General features: G+C 51.3%; 1 protein-coding gene across 5 annotated transcripts in view; it reads left to right on the plus strand.

The window, feature by feature from the left end:
* Positions 1 to 12091, plus strand: part of OPA1 (OPA1 mitochondrial dynamin like GTPase) — a 49710-nt gene extending 37619 nt beyond the window's left edge. For 4 of the 5 annotated variants that reach the window (XM_033150938.1, XM_033150941.1, XM_033150940.1 and 1 more), the window contains 3 exons: positions 653 to 763; positions 10506 to 10586; positions 11622 to 12091. In XM_033150938.1, coding sequence (XP_033006829.1) covers positions 653 to 763; positions 10506 to 10573 — 179 coding nt within the window. In that variant the 3' untranslated portion in view covers positions 10574 to 10586; positions 11622 to 12091. Of the gene's footprint in view, positions 1 to 652; positions 764 to 10505; positions 10587 to 11618 lie in introns of all 5 variants that reach the window. The other variant, XM_033150939.1, reaches the window with a different exon arrangement.
* The last annotated feature ends 6622 nt before the right edge of the window (positions 12092 to 18713 follow it).

Below are 18713 nucleotides of genomic sequence, written 5' to 3' on the forward strand. Positions count from 1 at the left end.
ATTCCAAGGCAAAGTTCACAAACCAAAACACCGGGTTTGCAGCGTACTTAATCCAAGTTGTTCATAAACTAAGCTGTTCTTAAACCAAGGTACCAGTGTATATTACTTAAATGAATCACTTTTTTTTGAAGCTGTATTGAAAAACAAAAGCATAGTCAGTAAGGAGCTGAAGAGACATGTGACTTAAAATTATATTTTTCCTAAGTCCATTGAGGCCAATGGAAGAGATTGGTGCAGGTGTTCGTTACTGATGTGTGAAATGAAGTCTCCAGTGCCCCTTTTTGAGTACCCACTGTCTGTGGCTCAGCTGGTTTGTTTGAGGTCAAATCCAGGAAGACTGTAGGGGTGGCCCATGGCAAGCCTTGAGGGAGCAGGGAGATCCTTAGCCCCCAATCTCTCGGATTACTCCTGGACCCGTTGCTGCACCTAAAACAACAGCTTGGGTATCCTTCTGGAGAGGTTGGCACTGGGATGGGTGGTGGTGGTGGTGGTGCTGTTTTTGCATCGTTCAGGCCTGACCTGTCCCTTCCAGCAGGTATTTCGCGTGAATGTAAGATTTCTTACAAGCACTCCCTCTACTGTTCGCCCCAACCCCAGATGTAGAAATACCTATATGGATATATTTTTAATTCCCGTTTTTTTCCCCTAACAGTGAGGCGCCTGGAGAAGAACGTGAAAGAGGTGCTGGAGGATTTTGCTGAGGACTGCGAGAAGAAGATGAAGTTGCTCACGGGGAAAAGAGTCCAGCTGGCCGAGGACCTCAGTGAGTATCTCTCTGGCTCAGAAGCTGCAGTGGCTGCAGCCGTGTGTGTAAAAGGCCCTTTGGTGCAGAAGTTGGGCCCTTTGTTCTGGAAAATCTGCTCAGGGTTAGAGATCTGGTTGGTTCTTATTAGGCACATGCTTAAAAATCCAGAAAGTGCTTGGCCGTAATTTAAAGCCAGAGCCATCACCCCCTGCTAACGGAACCACCTGATCAAAGCAAGGTTGCCCTGGTGTGCCTGCTCAGGGGAACACCGCCCCCCCCCCACCCCTGTATTTGTTCATTTCTCTGTTCCTTTATAAGTAAGCTGTCCTGTTACATGCTAAGTGCCTTCTAGTTTCCTGGCCCATGACACCTCTGATCAGCCCCAACGACTGTGAAATTTTCGGCTAGCAAGCTTTTAGAGTTGGTTGCCCAGCCAGAAAAAAAACACGTAAAGGCATTTCGTGCACAGAAAATAGGCCCTCTGGATCAGTCAGGGTTTTGCCTTCCTAGCTTTAGGAGCAAATGCTGTGCCTCTTTCCACAATGGCAGGAGCAGATCACATCTGGAAGGCGTTTTTTGATGTTTCCTTTGTAGTGAGTGAGGGGAGGGGGGCCATAATAATTTTCCGCCGACCACAGCACCTCTGGCGCTAAAGGCGCAGGTGATAATGTTGCCTGCATGACACACAGCAGCAATTGGGGAGGTTCTCCCTCACCTGCCTCCTCCAGCACTTGTATTGGTTGGGAGTAATTGGAAACATTTGCTGGCCAGCAAGCGCCTCTCCTGTTTGGGTTTGCCACCAGATGATGATGATGATGATGATGATGATGATGATAATAATAATAATAATAATAATAATAATAATAATAATTTTCTTTTATTTATACCCCACCCATCTGAATGGGTTTCCCCAGCCACTCTGGGCGGCTCCCAACAGAATATTATTATTAATAATAATTAAAGCGATAAAACATCAGACATTAAAAACTTCCCTAAACAGGGCTGCCTTCTCATGTCTTGTAAATGTCAGATAGTTGTTTATTTCCTTGACATCTGATGGGAGGGCGTTCCACAGGGCAGGCGCCACTACCAAGAAGGCCCTCTGCCTGGTTCCAAATGGTAGACAGCCGCCCTGGACACAGAATTGACCTGCGCCTCCATGGACAGCTGTGAGTCCAAAATGACTCCCAGGCTGCGCACCTGGTCCTTCAGGGGCATGGTTGCCCCATTCAGGACCAGGGAGTGTCCCCCCCACACACACACACACCCTGTCCCCCAAAAACTACTTCTGTCTTGTCAGGATTCAACCTCAATCTGTTAGCCGCCATCCAACTGCCTCCAGGTACTCACACAGAAGTCTTGCTTTGTTGCGGGGGGACGTCAGCACTGAATGCCGCTGGCTTGTCCGAGGGGCTTTATCATTGTTTGCGTGGTGCTGAGACGCTCCTGGCCGGCGTCTTCTGCTGTCGAGAGGCTGCCATGAAGCAGGCAGGTCCTCAGTGCCCAGTTTCATGTGAGCCTTTTGTTCTGGTCTTTCCTTCGGCCTGTGGAGCCTTCCGTGTTGAGCTGGGCCCCCTCTTCTTCTTAGGGCGCTAAATCCCCCTTCTTACGGTGACGGCAGTTAAATCCCTGCTGGTGAAGAAATTCCTCAAAAAAGCAAAGGAGCACACACTATTAAAAATAATTTTCATACCACAGAACTAATCAAGGTGTTTTATGGGAGGATGAAAACTTCATATATGATTTTTAGTAACTTAATAAATATACCGTGGCCTTCTGGAATGTCAGTAGTTTCTGTGCTAATATTGTTGGGTCAGGATCAAGTATGATGTTTTATGGCCACAGAACATCTGGGAAAGGTGGAGGCAAAGACGCTTGCATGCCATAATATTCACCCAAACATCCTGACTTGTCTGTACTACTTACAGCCAATGAGTTACATAAGCATCTGTCCAGGAATTAGCTTTTAATGGGTTGGGTCCTGCTCAGCGCTCATCTAGCCATGCCTTTTTCCTGCATAACACATTTGCAGGACGGAGACAGGAGCTTGCTGCCTCCGAGAAAAATTGATTCCAAAGAACCAAACTAACTCTGTGCTAAATGCCTGACAGCATTTGGTTTTTAAAGAGTTAAGCCTCGCCACCTATTCCATAGTGCTGGCTAAATTTGCCCCTCCAAAGCTGCCATTTGCCCTGGGAGGCTGAATGAAGGTGGGAATTTGTTTATTTCCTGTGTTTCTGTGCTGCCACATAACTAAGGTTTCCTAACCTGCATGTTGCAGTCCCAATCCTGATATTTCTCTCTCTCTCTCTCTCTCTCTCTCAGTGCATATTCTTTTAAAACCTTTATTAAATTTCAGTCATGCATGTAATATGCCTAGTTGTGGGTTTTTGAGCAGCCTACTCCTGTGTCTCTGTATTTGTTCACTTTCCCTCCAGAATTAGTCGCCACTTGGGAATTATTCTGGGAAAGGATCAGATTTCCCAAGACATGGAAGTAGCGAGGCTGTTTGCTTGGGTTTCTAAGTCACACTACCAGAATGGTCTCTCTCTCTCTTTCGTATTTCTCTCCTGGTGGCAGTGGGGGGAGGGAGCAGCCTAATTTCTCCAAGGCCTTCCTGAGAGATGAGTCCGAGAGCCTGTTCGCTCAGGACTTGAGCAGGATGTGGCTCAGAGCCCTGGTGGCAACTGGTTGAAAAACCTCAATGTTGCAGAATCTTGCCCAGCTTCAGTGTGGATTTCGCGTTGCCAGGCAAACTTTTCAGCTCCTTTTTGTCTTTGCTTGAGCACAAAATGTTGGGTCAGGTGTGACTCTGCAGTGAACAGGAGGCATTTTCACTCTTGTCGAGAGGCAGAGGGAGGAGACCCTTTGTAAAATGCCTCTAAAGGAGCAGTGCCCTTTCCCTGCTTCAGGGGGCAGCAGGTGGCTGCCTTTCGGAGGATCCCCATGAAAGAGGGAGGCGTGTTTGCTGGCCTGCTGGCCTCCTGCTTCTGTCACTTGAGGTGGCTGCCGCATCTCCCAGAGACAGGTTGTGCATTTCCAAGATCCTTTCTCTGGGGCTTGCCTGGGCTTGCCACCGCCTTTCCCCCGTTTGTCTCTGGAGGAAGCCCTTCCTTGCAGCTGCATCGCATGCCCAGGCTTTCCTCCTGGAGGGGGAGGACGCAGCAAGCGGCTTGCCTTCACAGCCGTTGCCAAGCTGCCAAATCTTCTGGCCTTCGAGAAAGTTTGGGCTGCTTTCCCTTGGACCAGTTTCCCCCTCAATCCTTTCAGAGGGTTGAGGTGTGCTTCCCCCCACCCCTAATTTTTTGCTGTTGTAATCTGAGCAGCAGTTTTAAGGTTAAACAGTATTTCTTGATCATTTTCTGGAATAACAACATTCAGATCATCAAGTGGGAATATTTCAGGTTCGAAACGTATAGGAAATCCGAACGCAGTGTTGCCAACTTAGCTAAGTACTGCAGACCGCCTGTTTTTCAGTAGCCAAGTCATGGGCCCCCTACTTCGGGGGGAAAATATGTCTCTTATGTTAGTTTTTGTTATGTGAAGGATGCCGCAGACCCAGGGGGTGCACAGACCACCAATTGGGAGCCTCTGTCCTAAGGTATCAGAGCTACTGGCCTCTCGCTGAGCTATTTCAAGAGGGCATTTATGGCAGAGTCCATCACAAAACTCGTGCCAAGAATCCCTTTCATTAGCCTAGCGCCTTTGGTTTCCTCTCATTCCTCTCAACTCTGCTTTCTCCCAATAGCCACAAATTTTGTATTGATTCTGATATTAGTTTGGAAGAGGTGGTGGTTTGGGAGGAGTGTTTATCTGCCGATGCTGTGAAGAGGAAACGTTCTTGCTAAGCATGTGGAATCTGTTTTCGATCAAGGGACTGTTGTGTCTTCAGATTTTCTTAATCCCGGCTACGCAGAATGGCCTGTGCTTGATGGTAAGGGGGGGTAGGAGAGGGAAAGCTTGTCAGGAAAGCTGAGACGTGCTGGGGAGGGGGTGTCCAGGCTCCCGCAAGGCATTGTCAGTCCATGAAATGCTGGCACCTGGTCAGGTGTTGCAGGCGAGTTGAGACTTTGTTCTGCACAAAGGCCCCTTCCAACGGAGAGAGGCCTGGCCACACACAGGCAGGCGGGGGCTGCTAGCCAGGAGCTCTTCCCTTGCGCTCGGACACAGCCCTTGAGATGTTTCTGCGAGGCTGCTCTCAGTTGGCTGCTCAGGGAGCCTCCTGCCATGCAGACATCACCCCAGAGAAAGCTGCCTCATACTGACTCAGATTGATAATGATAATAATTTATTGTTATTTACACCCTGCCCATCTGGCTGGGTATTCCCAGCCACTCTGGGCGGCTCCCAACACGATAAAACATCAAACATTAGAAACTTCCCTAAACAGGGCTGCCTTTAGATGTCTTCTAAAAGTCAGATAGTTGCTTATTTCCTTGACATCTGATGGGTGGGCGTTCCACAATGCGGGCGCCACCACCAAGAAGGCCCTCTGCCTGGTTCCCTGTAACCTCGCTTCTTGCAGGGAGGGAACCGCCAGAAGGCCCTCAGAGCTGGATGTCAGTTTCTGGGCTGAATGATGGGGGTGGAGACGCTCCTTCAGGTATACAGGACTGAGGCAGTTTAGGGCTTTCTAGGTCAGCAGCAACACTTTGAATTGTGCTCAGAAATGTACTGGGAGCCAGTGAAGGTCTTTCAGGACCAGTGTTATATGGTCTTGGTGGCTGCTCTCAGTCCCCAGCCACATTCTTACAGTATGTCCAGCTCAGGGTGGCAGCAGTGGCTCCCCAGGGTTTCAAGAAGGGGTCTCTCCTAGGAAACCAGCATTTGGGGGGCGGCGGCTTTGGAGCATTGAATGGGAGAGAGCTAAGCTCACAGATGAAGCTACTTCACAGGGTTATTGGGAAGAGCAAGGGGCAGGAAGGGAATCCCAGGTGCTCTGAACAGTGTCTTGGGAGTCCTGTCTTTGTTCCTACCCTGAAAGGTGGTGGCAGCAAAGAGCGGTTCAGAGATGCAGGTGTTTCTCAGGGTCTTATCGTCGTCATCATCACCCCACCAAGCGCTCCTGCTCTTTCTGCTTTGAGCCAGTACGAAGTAAAGTTCCTTTTGCGATACCTTCATTGCAGGGGGTTAGCACAGCCCTTGGGGTCGTCCCTTCCATCTCTGCAATTCTGCGATTCTCCCTCGTGCCCCTGCCGAGGAGTCCCTTGCTTCTGTCTATCCTCCGGGTCCCTAGAAAGGCTTCCATGGTGCCAAGGGGATATTGGGGGGGGGGGGTATTGACACAGGTGCATGCAGGTTCCTAGGTTAAATCAGCCTTCTTCTACTGGGTGCTCTCCAAATTGCGCTACAGCACCAGCCAGCGCAGCTTTGGGATGGGAGTTGTAGTCTGAAGCACCCATCGGGCACCAAGCGGGGGAGAATGCTGCGCTGAAGCTGTGAGTGGGGGCTGACTTTTCAGCTGCAGGTTGAAGAGCCCCCTGTGCCTGCTTGTGCTGTCTTGGCTAGTGGCTGTCCTGCTCTGTTCTCCCGCTTCTGCAACTCAGGGGTTCCCAGGAAGGCTTCCCTTCAGCTGGGCAGCAACCGGCCTCCTTGCGCGCTGCTGACAATGCGCCCTTTGAGCGTGCTCCTCGCCGGCCGCGCACGCTTCCTCGGACTTCCGTCACCTCTCCTGCGAGCTTTCCCTTTTAATCCTGTGCAGCAACCTCGGCTGCCGCCGTGATTCATGGGGCGACTCTCCCTGAACTGCTATAAATCCCGCTCCAGCGCCTTCCGCTCGGCAGCCCTTTGTCTGGCGGTTTCGTGGCGCTAATGAGCTAATTGTTTAACAATCTCCCCGGATTCATTTGCCTGCCTCTGCCTCTTTGGGAAGCCGGGGGACCTTTTGACAAGCCAATCTTTCTCCCCGCTTGACAGCGGGGCGAGGGGAACAGCGCCGGCCTTTGTAGGCGGGCGAAGAAAGGAGTCCCTTTCCATCCGCCGGCCGTGCTGCTTCCGTCTTGACCCCTTTTCTCTGCGGGGAACACAAATGCGGCAGACAAGCGGAACCTCCCCTGTGTTTTCTTGACCCGCTGGCTGTCTATTCACTTCCCATCTGGTTTTGCAGCCTTAAAGAAACAGAGGGCCCCCCCCCTCTTATTATAAATCTGTCTCTGCAAGTGATCGATGGAGATCTGTCTCTTTAAGGGCAGCCTGGGTGGCTTTCTCTTTAAAGTTTTGCTTTTTCCTGCTGGTTGGCGCGGTATGTGAGCAAGAGGAAACTGGTTCAAAAATGCGAGGCATTAATGTAAAGTGGTTTTTGAAAAAAGGAAGGGGGTGGGAAATGAAGTAGGGCACGACCCGAGCTAAGATCACCCGGTTCAGGCAGCCTTCAGTCTCCCTGTGTGGCTGCACAAAGGCAGGACCGTTCTGGGCGCCTCGCCTCGAAAAGGATATTGTAGGGTTGGAAAGGTTTGGAAAAGGGCAACCGAAATGATCCAGGGGGTGGAGAGACTCCCCTGCAAAGAAAGGTTGCAGCATTTGGGACTTTTCGGTTGAGAGAAAGGCAGGTAGCAGGTGACACGATGGAAGTTTGTAAATTTGCACATGGCATAGAGAAAGTGGAGAGAGAATTGTTTTCCTCCCTCTCTCCTCGCACTAGAACTTGTGCACCTGTAACTAAGCTGAAGAAGTGTGCATGCACACGAAAGCTCATACCAAGAACAAACTTAGTTGGTCTCTAAGGTGCTACTGGAAGGAATTTCATTATTTTTTTATTTTTTTTTTGACTATGGCAGACCAACACGGCTACCTACCTGTAACTTAAGCTGAACATTGAAAGATTCCAGATGGATAAAGGCAGTCCTCCTTCACTCAATGCAGAGTTAAACTATGGAACTCCCTCCCGCAGAAGGCCGTGGTGGGCACCTGCTTGTTTGTGGATGGTGTCGTGGTCTTTGGCTAGTTCAGTGAAGTTTATGATGATGGTGACCTACCAGGTGGCTTCCAAAGAGCATGAGACAAATTCATGGAAGAGGAGAAGAAGGGCTATTGATGGCTCTTCGCCAGGATGGCTCTGCCTCCGTGGCCAGAGGTAGCGATGCTTCTGAGTGCCAGTTTCTGGAAACCACAGCAGGGGAGATCCACTCTTGGGCATGAATCCTGCTTCCTGGCTTCCACCCCCTTGCCCGCTTCCCCAGCTGGGGGAATCTGAAACAGGCCCAGCAAAGGGCAGCAGAAGTTGGGAGGTTGAAGTAACTCTAAGAACGGGTGGTGCTGGGAGGTGGGTTTTCCCAGCCCTCGTTCCCTCCTGCTCCATCCTGTGCCCGCAGTTACCAGCAAGCTTTGTCCCTCCCTCCCCACTCTGTTTTCTGTGTTCACGGTGTGTATTCAGATCGTAATTACAGATCAATTAGTCTGTTTTTGAGCCCCTTTGGAGCCGGTATCAGGGGATTAATGCAAAGAAAATGAGTGGGGCTGTGGGTGTTGTTTCATGTGCAGATAAAGAGCCCCGCAAGCATGAATGGCTCTCTTGAGGCCTCTGAATAGAGGATTTCTTCATTCTGTGTCAGCTGGGGGTTTATGGGAGATTGGGAGAGGGGATTATGGGAATATTCATGACCCAGATCAGGGACCCCGGGATGAATCGGTGGAGGGAAACGGCTCATCTTTTGAGCAAACACGAAGTAAATGGGGAGGAGAATGGCCGTTCACTGGGGCCTGCGTCATTGTTGCAAAGCTGCAGGCGGGTTGGCCGGCCCGGGGGCCGCTGTTAAACAGGTGTCTCGAGAATCGAGAATCGGGCTTTCCGTATCTCTTGCTGGGTGCCAAAAGCTATCAAAGGGAACATTGTTTGTGCAGGAGCCATCGGAGCAACTTTGGGGCGGAGGGGTCAGGAGGAACAAGGCAGCGAGAAGGTGCTGAACCCTGAGAGTTTGGGGAGGAAACAGGAGAAGGTTTAGGGTGGGAAAGTTCCTGGAATCCTAGAATTGTAGAGTTGGAAGGGACCCCCAGGGCCACCCAGCCCAGCCCCCTGCGTTTGAATTCATTGGTTCAGGTCCTCCTCTCTGGAGCAGCAGAAACCACACTTGCTCCGTTACATGGAAGGACCCGAACTCGTGGCTTCAAGTTACAAGAAAGGAGATTCTGCCTAACACCAGAGCTTTCTGGCAATCAAAGCTCTTTGACAGTGGAACGGTCTCCCTTGGGAGGTGGTGGACTCTCCTTCCCTGGAGGTTTCCAAGCAGAGGTTGGGTGGCCTTCTGGCAGGGATGCTCTAGCTGAGATTCCTGCATTGCAGGGGGTTGGACTAGATGACTCTTGGGAGTCCCTTCCAGCTCTACGATTCTGTGGCTCTGTGATCTTCCATGAGAGAGCCGTTCAGCAACAGAGGATGGCATAATGTTCTAGAAAGTAGGCAAAGCCCCAAAGGGAGAAGGTTTTCCGGAGACCAGGCGGCAGGCGCCAGCCGGGCACGTCCTCTAGAATCTGCACTGTCTTCTTTCTGCCTTCCAGGCCTCATTTTTACTTTTCTCCCATAAAGTGGCCACGCAGACTTCTTCCTCCTCCAGCACCTCCAAAAGAGTGAGCTCTTCTCTCCCCAGGACCCTCCATGCGCCACGCTCCCATGAAGAGGGCTGCTCTCTCACCTGCCACGTAGCTGAGGGACGGCTTTTCTTTTGTACAGACACCCCCCAAGTCCAGGCTGGGCACCTGGGGGCTGGTCTGCTTGGGCAGAGATTGGGCTGCCCTTTTGCCCATTCTGCTCTCCCTCAAGCTTTGGGCAGCTCCTTGCTTAGAGTTTTCTGCCTCTGAAGCCGTGGGCCAGTGGTAGGAAGGGTGTTTTTGGGCCAGCTTTGCCACCATTTGTGCCTGCTGCTGACAGGTAAATAGATAAAACCTATAGACGGCTAAGTGGCTGTAGCTGCTGCTCCTGCACCTGCTGGGCAGAGTGCCAGATAAACTCTGACCTTGTAAAGAAAAAAAATGGTTGGGGGTGGGTGAGTGAAACAGGCCGATGTCTGGATTATAACTTTTGCAAAAGCATCTTTAAATTCAGGGCACTTCTCTTAGCCTGTCTTGCTTTGATTTGATTTGGCTAGTTTGAACGGTGCCCCCACTTTTGAAAGGCTGGACCTCTGAATTGTGATTTTTATTTTGTCTTTTGGAATATTTTATGAGCTGGCCATTTAATCCTGCTTTGCTGAAGCAAAGTGAGCTGCGCGAGATCTAGGAAGGAGCCTTGGCTTCCTAAATCAGCCCCTGCAAAGAGCAAGCCACTCAGAAGCTCTTGCATCTGCAATTACTCAATCTTTTGCATTTATATGTCCCTCCACCCTTTCCTCTGAGGAGCTCATGGTAATAATGTAAGTGGCTGCACTCAGAGATTTCACAACTTCTAAACCTGAAATTATTTCTCAACGCAGGCCATGTTTTAATTTTTAGGAAGTTTTGCCAAGGCTGGCCATCCAGTTAATTCTGAGGCGCACCTTAATACTAGATTAGTCTGCAATAAAAGGTGGAAATTTAATTAATGCAGTTTAACTATGACATGTTAATACAGCATTATTAATACAGCAATGCAGGCCTTAGTCTGACTGCTGGCACCCTCTCCTCTTCAGAAGAGGCTCCCGGCTGCGGACAAGGCAGGTTTTGTTGAGGGAAGGGATGGGGGCCCAGCCCCGCAGCCTTCCTCAGGGAGGCCAGGCCTGTTTCCACTTGGAGAGGAGGCATTTGTGCCTGGAGCCCCCCCGTCCTGATAGCAGCATCTTAACTTTTCCAGAAAAGGTTCGGGAGATCCAGGAGAAACTTGAAGTCTTCATTGAAGCCCTCCATCAAGAAGAGAAGTAGCTGCTCCACACAGGTAAGGAGCTCCGGGTGGTCACTGAGCAACTGCAGGGCTCTTGTCTTGCTCTTGTTAAGGCAGCAGGAAAGCAGGACGTCTTGCCAAGGGACTGCGTACCTCCATCATTGCCTGGGAGGGCCCTAAAACGTTGTTCCGTTAATCCTCCTGCTGCTTCCTGCAAGTCTTACAGAATTGTAAGATGCTCTCCAAGGGTCACCTCTGACAGGTGGCCACCCAACTCTGCTTAAAATCTTCCATACCGTCCAAATGTTCTTCCTAATGTTTAGTCGGAATCGCCTCTTGACCCCCAGCCACCTTAACAAGATTCCTAGCTGATTGGAGATTTGGATCTGGGCTTCCCGATTCCAGCATGGCACACGGAGGGGGGGGAGCATTGTGCCCTGTGGTGCACCGTGCTCTGGGCCGATCTGAATGATGAATGAATCTTTATTTGAGTCAGCTGTCGGCCATAGCAATAAAACAACAATACAATATCCAAAGAACAGAAATAAAACGTCAATTATATAGGATACATTTGGGGGTTTTGAATCAATAGTCGAATTGTGGATCTTATTCCGATTGCCCCAGCTAAAAACCTTGCAACCTTTGCTGTCACCTGCTCGACTTGATCTGCCAGGAGAAAGGACAGTGGGGCAGTGGCTGGGCGACCCGGAATGGACAATAAAAAAGGGGTGATAATCTCATTCCACAAGTCTTTATAAAGAAGGCAAGCCAGAAGGGCATGCGCCACCGATTCGGGACTGCCATCTCCACCGGGCCATAAGCGTTTTTCATGTGCAATCTCTTTGGAATCGTCCCTCAAGTCCAGCCGAGGGCAATACATTCAACCTGGGCTGATCTCTCCTTCTTACTCTTTTACCCTTCTGGGTTTCGCCTGAGGAATGGCGCCAGGGACCTGTCTCTTGATTGAGATACCTGGAAAGGGAACGGCAACCTGGGGTGGCAAAAATGACTTGGGAGGGGGGAACGGGGGGTGTTATCTGTCCAGTCTCTCTTTGCAAAATCAGTCCATTTGTGTTTGTGTTTCAGCAGAGCTGCTACAGGAAGACAAAGCCCCTCTTCTGGAAGACACAAAGCACTAGAAATGGCCCCGCGGAGCCTCCTGGTCCTCCTCTCCTCCCTGTTGCACTTTTTAGGGGTGTCCCAGGACGTCTCCCAGGGAAAGGAGGCAATTAGCAGGAGGCAACGAGAGGTCCTGGGTGCCACCTGCCCTTTGGGTGACGGTGGCAGTAATAATGAGGAGGGAAGCAAACCTGGCAACGGAAACCGACACTTTCTTACCTCGAAATGATGCCTTGAAGGTGGTGTCCAGATTCTGCAAGTGCTCCCTCCCCCTCTCTCTCTTTTTCCAGGGAGGGGCCAGAAGTAGGGGATTTTTCTTTCTGGGGTGGCAAGACCCCTTCCGCCACCTCAAGTGGTTTTAGCCGGCCGGGGGCTCCTTTGCGTGGCGAACCCGAGGGGCTTGAAATAAAATTTTAGCCTTTGTACATACGTCGACAACACCTCCTACGTAATGTTTGTTTGTTTGTGTGACGCAGCGCATTGAGGTGGCCTCCAAGCGAGAGCACCTGCTTTTCAATGCTCTTCTGGGGAGCCAGATCTCAGCTGAGGCACTTGAGAGAGGCTGGGCATGGGTGAGTGACAAGCAGCCCAGGTCGTTTCCAAACAGGCACCCGGGTGCCCATTCGTGGGCATCTGGCTCAAAGAACAGCATCCTCTGCTATCCATTTTACTGCAGTTTGGTCTTTGGGTGGGGGTGGGACTTTGGCCAGCTCCCTTTCACCTTTCTTTTCTATGCTTGCTGAGAGGGACTCCTTCCTGAGTGTTCCACCAGCAGTGGCAGGTTCCAGATAACTCGTTGCACACCAGCAGCTTTTGAGACGTGGGATAAATAAGCGCCTTAGAGAGGGGACAAGAAGCTCCAAAGAGATTGGCTTTTGGCCTGCGTGGCAGGGGGTGGACTCTGCAGGGGGTGGACTCTCAAGGACTCACCCAGTTTGGGTTTTGATGCTGCAGGGCTTTGGTGGCTTTTGGGTGGGAGAGGGGCCCCGGCCGTGTGCTGGTCACGGCCCTCCACACAGAGCCCCTTTAAACCCAGCCATCTCCTCTCGGCCTCCTCTGTCACTCGTCACCCACGTTGAGCATCTCCAAGCATCCATTGTGGGATGACTCTCATTTTGCGCCAGCCCTAAATGCAGAAATGTACGTTGCCAGTAACATTTCCTCTCCCGCTTTTTGAGGTATCTTTCCAAATGTCCTCGTGCCCCCGCCCATCGCCCTTCTGCGTGTGTTGGAGCCCCCTCTCTAGCCCCACATCTGCATTGTCTGCCTTTCCACTCCTCTGTGCAAGTGACTTGCTGGCAGGCTGCTTCCTTCGATGGGCTACACGGCATTTTAAGTTTGTTCTCTCCCCTCGTCCTCTGGGGATACTGCCTTTGCTGCCCCCTCCTCATTCCTCCGCATGGTGTTCTGTGAAATCCGGAAACAAGATGGGCGGGGGGGGGGGGGGAGAGGCAGCTGTTGCCAAGAACCAAAATGAGAGTGATGGGAGATGGGAGAGGGCAATCCTCATTCCTCCACTATTAAAAACAAGATGAGATGGCATTTTGTGTTTGTGTGTGTAGCAAATGCTTTCGGCCGCACGCCAGAGATTCTGTGCCCTCAATGATGCAAAAGCCTCTTAGCTGCTCTGGCCTTCCTAGGGGAAACTTCAGGATCCCAGAAGGGGGTCCTTCCCAAAAAGGGGTGCTGCACCGAGAACCGTCTCTTACAGCCTCACCACCCCACCCCACCCCCCGCCAATCCTCTCCTCGTACTTTCATCTGTCTGGTCCACTTTTCAGCTATAAGCCTCTGTTGCTGACCTGACATTTAGCATGATGTATCCCGTGGAAGTTATTTATTGAATGCAGATGTCATTGAAGGAAAACAAAATAAAGAGAGGTTTTGAGCACTTAATTTCTTACTCTCTCATTTATTTGCATGCCACCCGTCTGCCCTAAGGGCTCGGGCGATGGGGCAGGACCTCCAGCTCAGCAGCCGGGCACCTGCCTTGCCCCAGAGAGCCCCGGGTTCAATTCCCCAGTGGCACCTCCAGCCAGGGCTGGGGAAAGGCTTTCTGCCTGGAACCCCCAAGAGCCCTTTCTGCCAGTTGGCCCTGACCAGGGGTGGGCAACGTGGTGCCCTTCAGACGTTGATGGGCTACAGCGCCCATCTTCCCACGCTGTTGGCCATGCTGCCTGGAGGCGACAGTGAAGCTGCATGTTGGAAGAGTCGGGACAGAAAGTGCTTCGTGCGGCGCATAGTTGAGCTTCCCACTCCTGCCTTGACCGTGCACCTTTCTCTCCTGCTGACCTTGAGCCACTGCGTTACTTGTCCATCGCAAGGGAGCAGTGATGCCACCCTAATTCAAGAGGAAGATGCTCAGTGTTGGTATGTTAGAAAGGCTCTGTGGTCACAGGACCCCTCTCAGCAGTGGGGAGGGGCTCTCTCTCTCTCTCTCTCTCTCTCTCTCTCTCTCTCTCTCTCTCAGGTGAATTCCAGAAGCGCAACAGCATTTGGCCTTTTCTTAAAACACTCATCTTTCAGCCCCTCAATTAGCCAAGATGGATTGCATTTGGTAAAACGGCAAACTGCTGGATATTTCATACTGAACACTTGAGTGCAAAGAAAATGGATTCCACACCCCCCCCCTTTTAATTATCCCAAGCCAGCATATCCAGAAAAGGGCAGCCGACTACATTTTACTTGAAACTGTATTAAAACAAAATTACCCTAATTATCTTAAGATTTGCTTGAACACAGAAATTATAGTGCATTACTCAGGAGTTTGTCCATCAATCCATCCCGTGAACTTGCAAAACCAGTTTGATGGGCACTTTTAACGGAAGAGTGGGGGGTGGGGCTTGTTCATTCCAGGTGGATCGAAACCCCAGTTGCTCCTGTGCTCAAATCCTGCTTGCTGGATCCTGAACTAGGCAGGGCGCAGGCCTGATCCTGCAGGCTCTTCTCATGGGCAAATGCATCCATTTCACTTTGAGAGAAACTCAACCCAGTTTACCATGTCTTATTTTTCAAATAAGTCCTCGTGAAAACTGGCCAGCATTTTAGTGCAAAGTATATCCTGGCACATCTGCTTTTCTATACATTGCTTGCAAAACTCGTAGAAGGGCGGCTTCCAAAGGATGGCCATGTTACCACTTTGGAAAGTGCAAATCATCACAAGTCCAAAGGGAACCAACTTCCTTCTGCCTCCCTGCCCGCAGCCCCTCCACCCATGAGAATGCCCCCCCCCCAGATGTTCACACCTCCTTCCTGATTTCTCGGATGCAACATCGGTTCTCATAAACCAATGGAGAATGAAACAAAATAAAAAATGGAAAAAATTCCTTCCAGTAGCACCTTAGAGACCAACTAAGTTTGTTATTGGTATGAGCTTTCATGTGCATGCACACTTCTTCAGATACACACAATGGAGAATGGTAAAAGAAGGAAAAAACGCACACAGAGAGAGACATTTTTGGCACAGCGCTAGGGGAGAAGCACAGAGAAAGAGGCCTGGAAGAGCCTTTGATGCACAGATATGACAGGTTTATTGCCGGTCTCTCCCCGCAATGCCTCCTTTCTGTTTTCGTGTGAAAACCAACATCCTCCGTCCTGCTCCAACCCCATTAGCATTTGCAAAGGCCCTGCTCCATCGCTGGAGGGGGGGGGGATGTGGTGCCCACCCACCCTTCCTGCAACGCACTCGCCTTGTCTATTATGTGGGAGACACAAAGGAGCCCAGAGGCGGGCAGAGGCCTGTCCGATCTTGTCATGCCGCAGCCGCCTGAATGGGCTCTGAGGTAGGTAAATTAATTCCAGGGCGGGCGCCGGGCGCCGGATTCCTTTGTGACCCTGCTCCTGTACCATTTGTTTTGGGGCTTGTCGGAGGGTGAGGGACATCTCGGGCCCTTTTGTTTCCAATAATTTCCTGGCAGGTTGGGGAGTTAATGCAAGCCGTGTCTGCACCCAGCCAAGCAGAAAGAAGCCCGGGTGGAAGGCGGGCGCACTTGGCGCTGCTGGGGAGAGCGGCTCCATGGAAGTGTCAGGTTAAAGGGGTGGGGTGGGGGGGCAAACAGGAGCCCCCAGAGCGCTCTGCTCAGGTTTCGGCAAAGCACAAGGGCTTGCACACCTGTTCTGCAGCTGCCTGCGATTCTCCCTCTGCGATGAATGATGGCCTGCAGGCGTCTCCTGCTCCCCCCCCCCCGCTGAACTCCAGCCCTCTGGAAGGAGACTCGCATCTGGGGCTGGCAGGGAGGGGACCGTGAGGATAAGGGCGAAGGGCGGAACAACCTGCCCCATTGCAGTAGATCCTTTGGAATGATGTGCGTGAGAAGAGAGTGCAAGATGGATTTGGGAGAAGAAGCGCAGAGTTCGAAGGGAGGTCCAAGGGCTGTCTGGTCCAACCCACAGCAATGCAGGAATCTCTTCAAAACGGCCCCCATCCCCTGCTTAAAAACAGAGCTCAAATATCTAAATGGCTGCCAGACTGGAGGTGGAGCAAGCTTGCTTTCTGCTGCTCTGGAGGGGAGGACCCCAACCACAGGGTTCAAATGGGAAGGGGGGGGGGAATCCCAACTAAACATCGGGAAGAACTTTCCGATGGTAAGAGCTGTTCAAAATTGGTACTCTCCTTCCTTGGAGATGGTTAAGCAGAGGTTGAACGGGCTCCTGTGAGGGATTCTTCAGCTGAGACTCCGGGGTTGGACTGGATGACCCTCGGGGTCCCTTCTATGAAACCTCCCAAGGAAGGAGAGTCCACTACCTTCTGTGGGAATCCATTCGACTATTGAACTTTTCTCACTGTTCTTCCAAATGCTGAGCTGGAATCTCATTTATGGTCCTTTGAATCAAGCCTGTTCCATCTTCCATGGGACACAACTCTGCAGATATCTGAAGGTGGCTCTCTTATCACCGCTCGGTCTTCTCCTCTCCAGGCTAAACATATCCAACTCCCTCAACCCTTCTTCGTAAGGCTTGGTTTCCAGGTCTCAGCCGCTGTTCTCTGCACAGAACAAGGTACAGGCCCCCCACACACATCAGTTGAGGTTGGGGGAAATTGCAGAGTTGATCGTGGTTGATTCAACTGCCAAATCACAACCCAGCTCTCTGCCCCCCAGATCTTGCTTGTTGTTGTTCAGTCGTTCAGTCGTGTCCGACTCTTCGTGACCCCATGGACCAGAGCCCGCCAGGCACGCCTATCCTTCACTGCCTCTCGCAGTTTGGCCAAACTCATGTTAGTAGCTTCGAGAACACTGTCCAACCATCTCATCCTCTGTCGTCCCCTTCTCCTTGTGCCCTCCATCTTTCCCAATATCAGGGTCTTTTCCAGGGAGTCCTCTCTTCTCATGAGGTGGCCAAAGTACTGGAGCCTCAACTTCAGGATCTGTCCTTCTAGTGAGCACTCAGGGCTGATTTCTTTGAGAATGGATAGGTTTGATCTTCTTGCAGTCCATGGGACTCTCAAGAGTCTCCTCCAGCACCATAATTCAAAAGCATCAATTCTTCGGCGATCAGCCTTCTTTATGGTCCAGCTCTCACTTCCGTACATTACTACTGGGAAAACCATAGCTTTAACTATACGGACCTTTGTCGGCAAGGTGATGTCTTTGCTTTTTAAGATGCTGTCTAGGTTTGTCATTGCTTTTCTCCCAAGAAGCAGGCGTCTTCTAATTTCGTGACTGCTGTCACTATCTGCAGTGATCGTGGAACCCAAAAAAGTGAAATCTCTCACTGCTTCCATTTCTTCCCCTTCTATTTGCCAGGAGGTGATGGGACCAGTGGCCATGATCTTAGTTTTTTTGATGTTGAGCTTCAGACCATATTTTGCACTCTCCTCTTTCACCCTCATTAAAAGGTTCTTTAATTCCTCCTCACTTTCTGCCATCAAGGTAGTGTCATCAGCATATCTGAGGTTGTTGATATTTTTTCCGGCAATCTTAATTCCGGCTGGGGATTCATCCAGTCCAGCCTTTCGCATGATGTATTCTGCATATAAGTTAAATAAGCAGGGAGACAATATACAGCCTTGTCGTACTCCTTTCCCAATTTTGAACCAATCAGTTGTTCCATATCCAGTTCTAACTGTAGCTTCTTGTCCCACATAGAGATTTCTCAGGAGACAAATGAGGTGATCCGGCACTCCCATTTCTTTAAGAACTTGCCATAGTTTGTTGTGGTCTTGCTTACCTGTCATCAACAGCTCCCAGTCCAGTACCTATAGTCCAGCCTGGTGCCCTCCAGCTGTTTTGGACTAGCCAGTACGGCACAGTCACTGGGCCTGATGGGAATTGCAGCCTGGAACATCTGGAGGGCGCCAGGTTGGCAAAGGCCGCCGAGTTACAGGCTTGCAGTTAGCTGGTGGGAAAGGGAGCCATTGGGCATGAACCGGGGTCACCAGTGTGGGGCCCCTCTAGATGCTGCTGAACCCCCAGTTCCCATCATCACCCCTGACAACTGAGCCATGGTCACCGGATTCCACACAACGTCTGCAGGGCACCAGGTTGGCTATCCCAGGGCTGAATATCCCTGAGAGTTGGTGCAGGAATCCAGTCTGCCCTCATTCTGCTGCCCACACCGCTTCTTCGCAGCTGCGGCAATGGCAGTTTAGGTGAGTGCGGGCAGCTACTTTCTGAGCGTTTTGCTTATATTGTTCAGCCGTGTGGCCACCCCACTTATGCATCTGGGGTCCTGATCCTCAGCCCCATTGCATTCCAGGGAAGTCGAGGCCCCACCCATGTCAGTGGGCACCCCCGCCCCCTCCTCTTTATTTCTACTGGGTGGGCCCTCTGCAACCACGCTGCCGGCAGAGTCCCAGTTGCCGTGGTTTGTCATGCAGGAATCTCGGCAAAATCATCCCCGGCAGATGGGCACCCGGCCTCTGCTTAGAAACCTGTGAGGTGCACTCTGCTAGCTGGGCTTTTCCTTCGAGGGAAGGCAGGAGAGATTTCCTTGTTTGCCCTTGTGGCTCTCGGGAGGGCTGCTGCCTGCCTTCTGCCAGGGAGCAGGGGCTGTGGGAGTGAGCAACAGGGGCTGGCCTGTCCCTGGCTCGGGGGCAGAGCTTGCTTAAGAATGCATGGAGAGC

Source organism: Lacerta agilis, chromosome 5 (genome assembly GCF_009819535.1).
Source record: "Lacerta agilis isolate rLacAgi1 chromosome 5, rLacAgi1.pri, whole genome shotgun sequence".
NCBI classification, from domain to species: Eukaryota; Metazoa; Chordata; class Lepidosauria; order Squamata; family Lacertidae; genus Lacerta; species Lacerta agilis.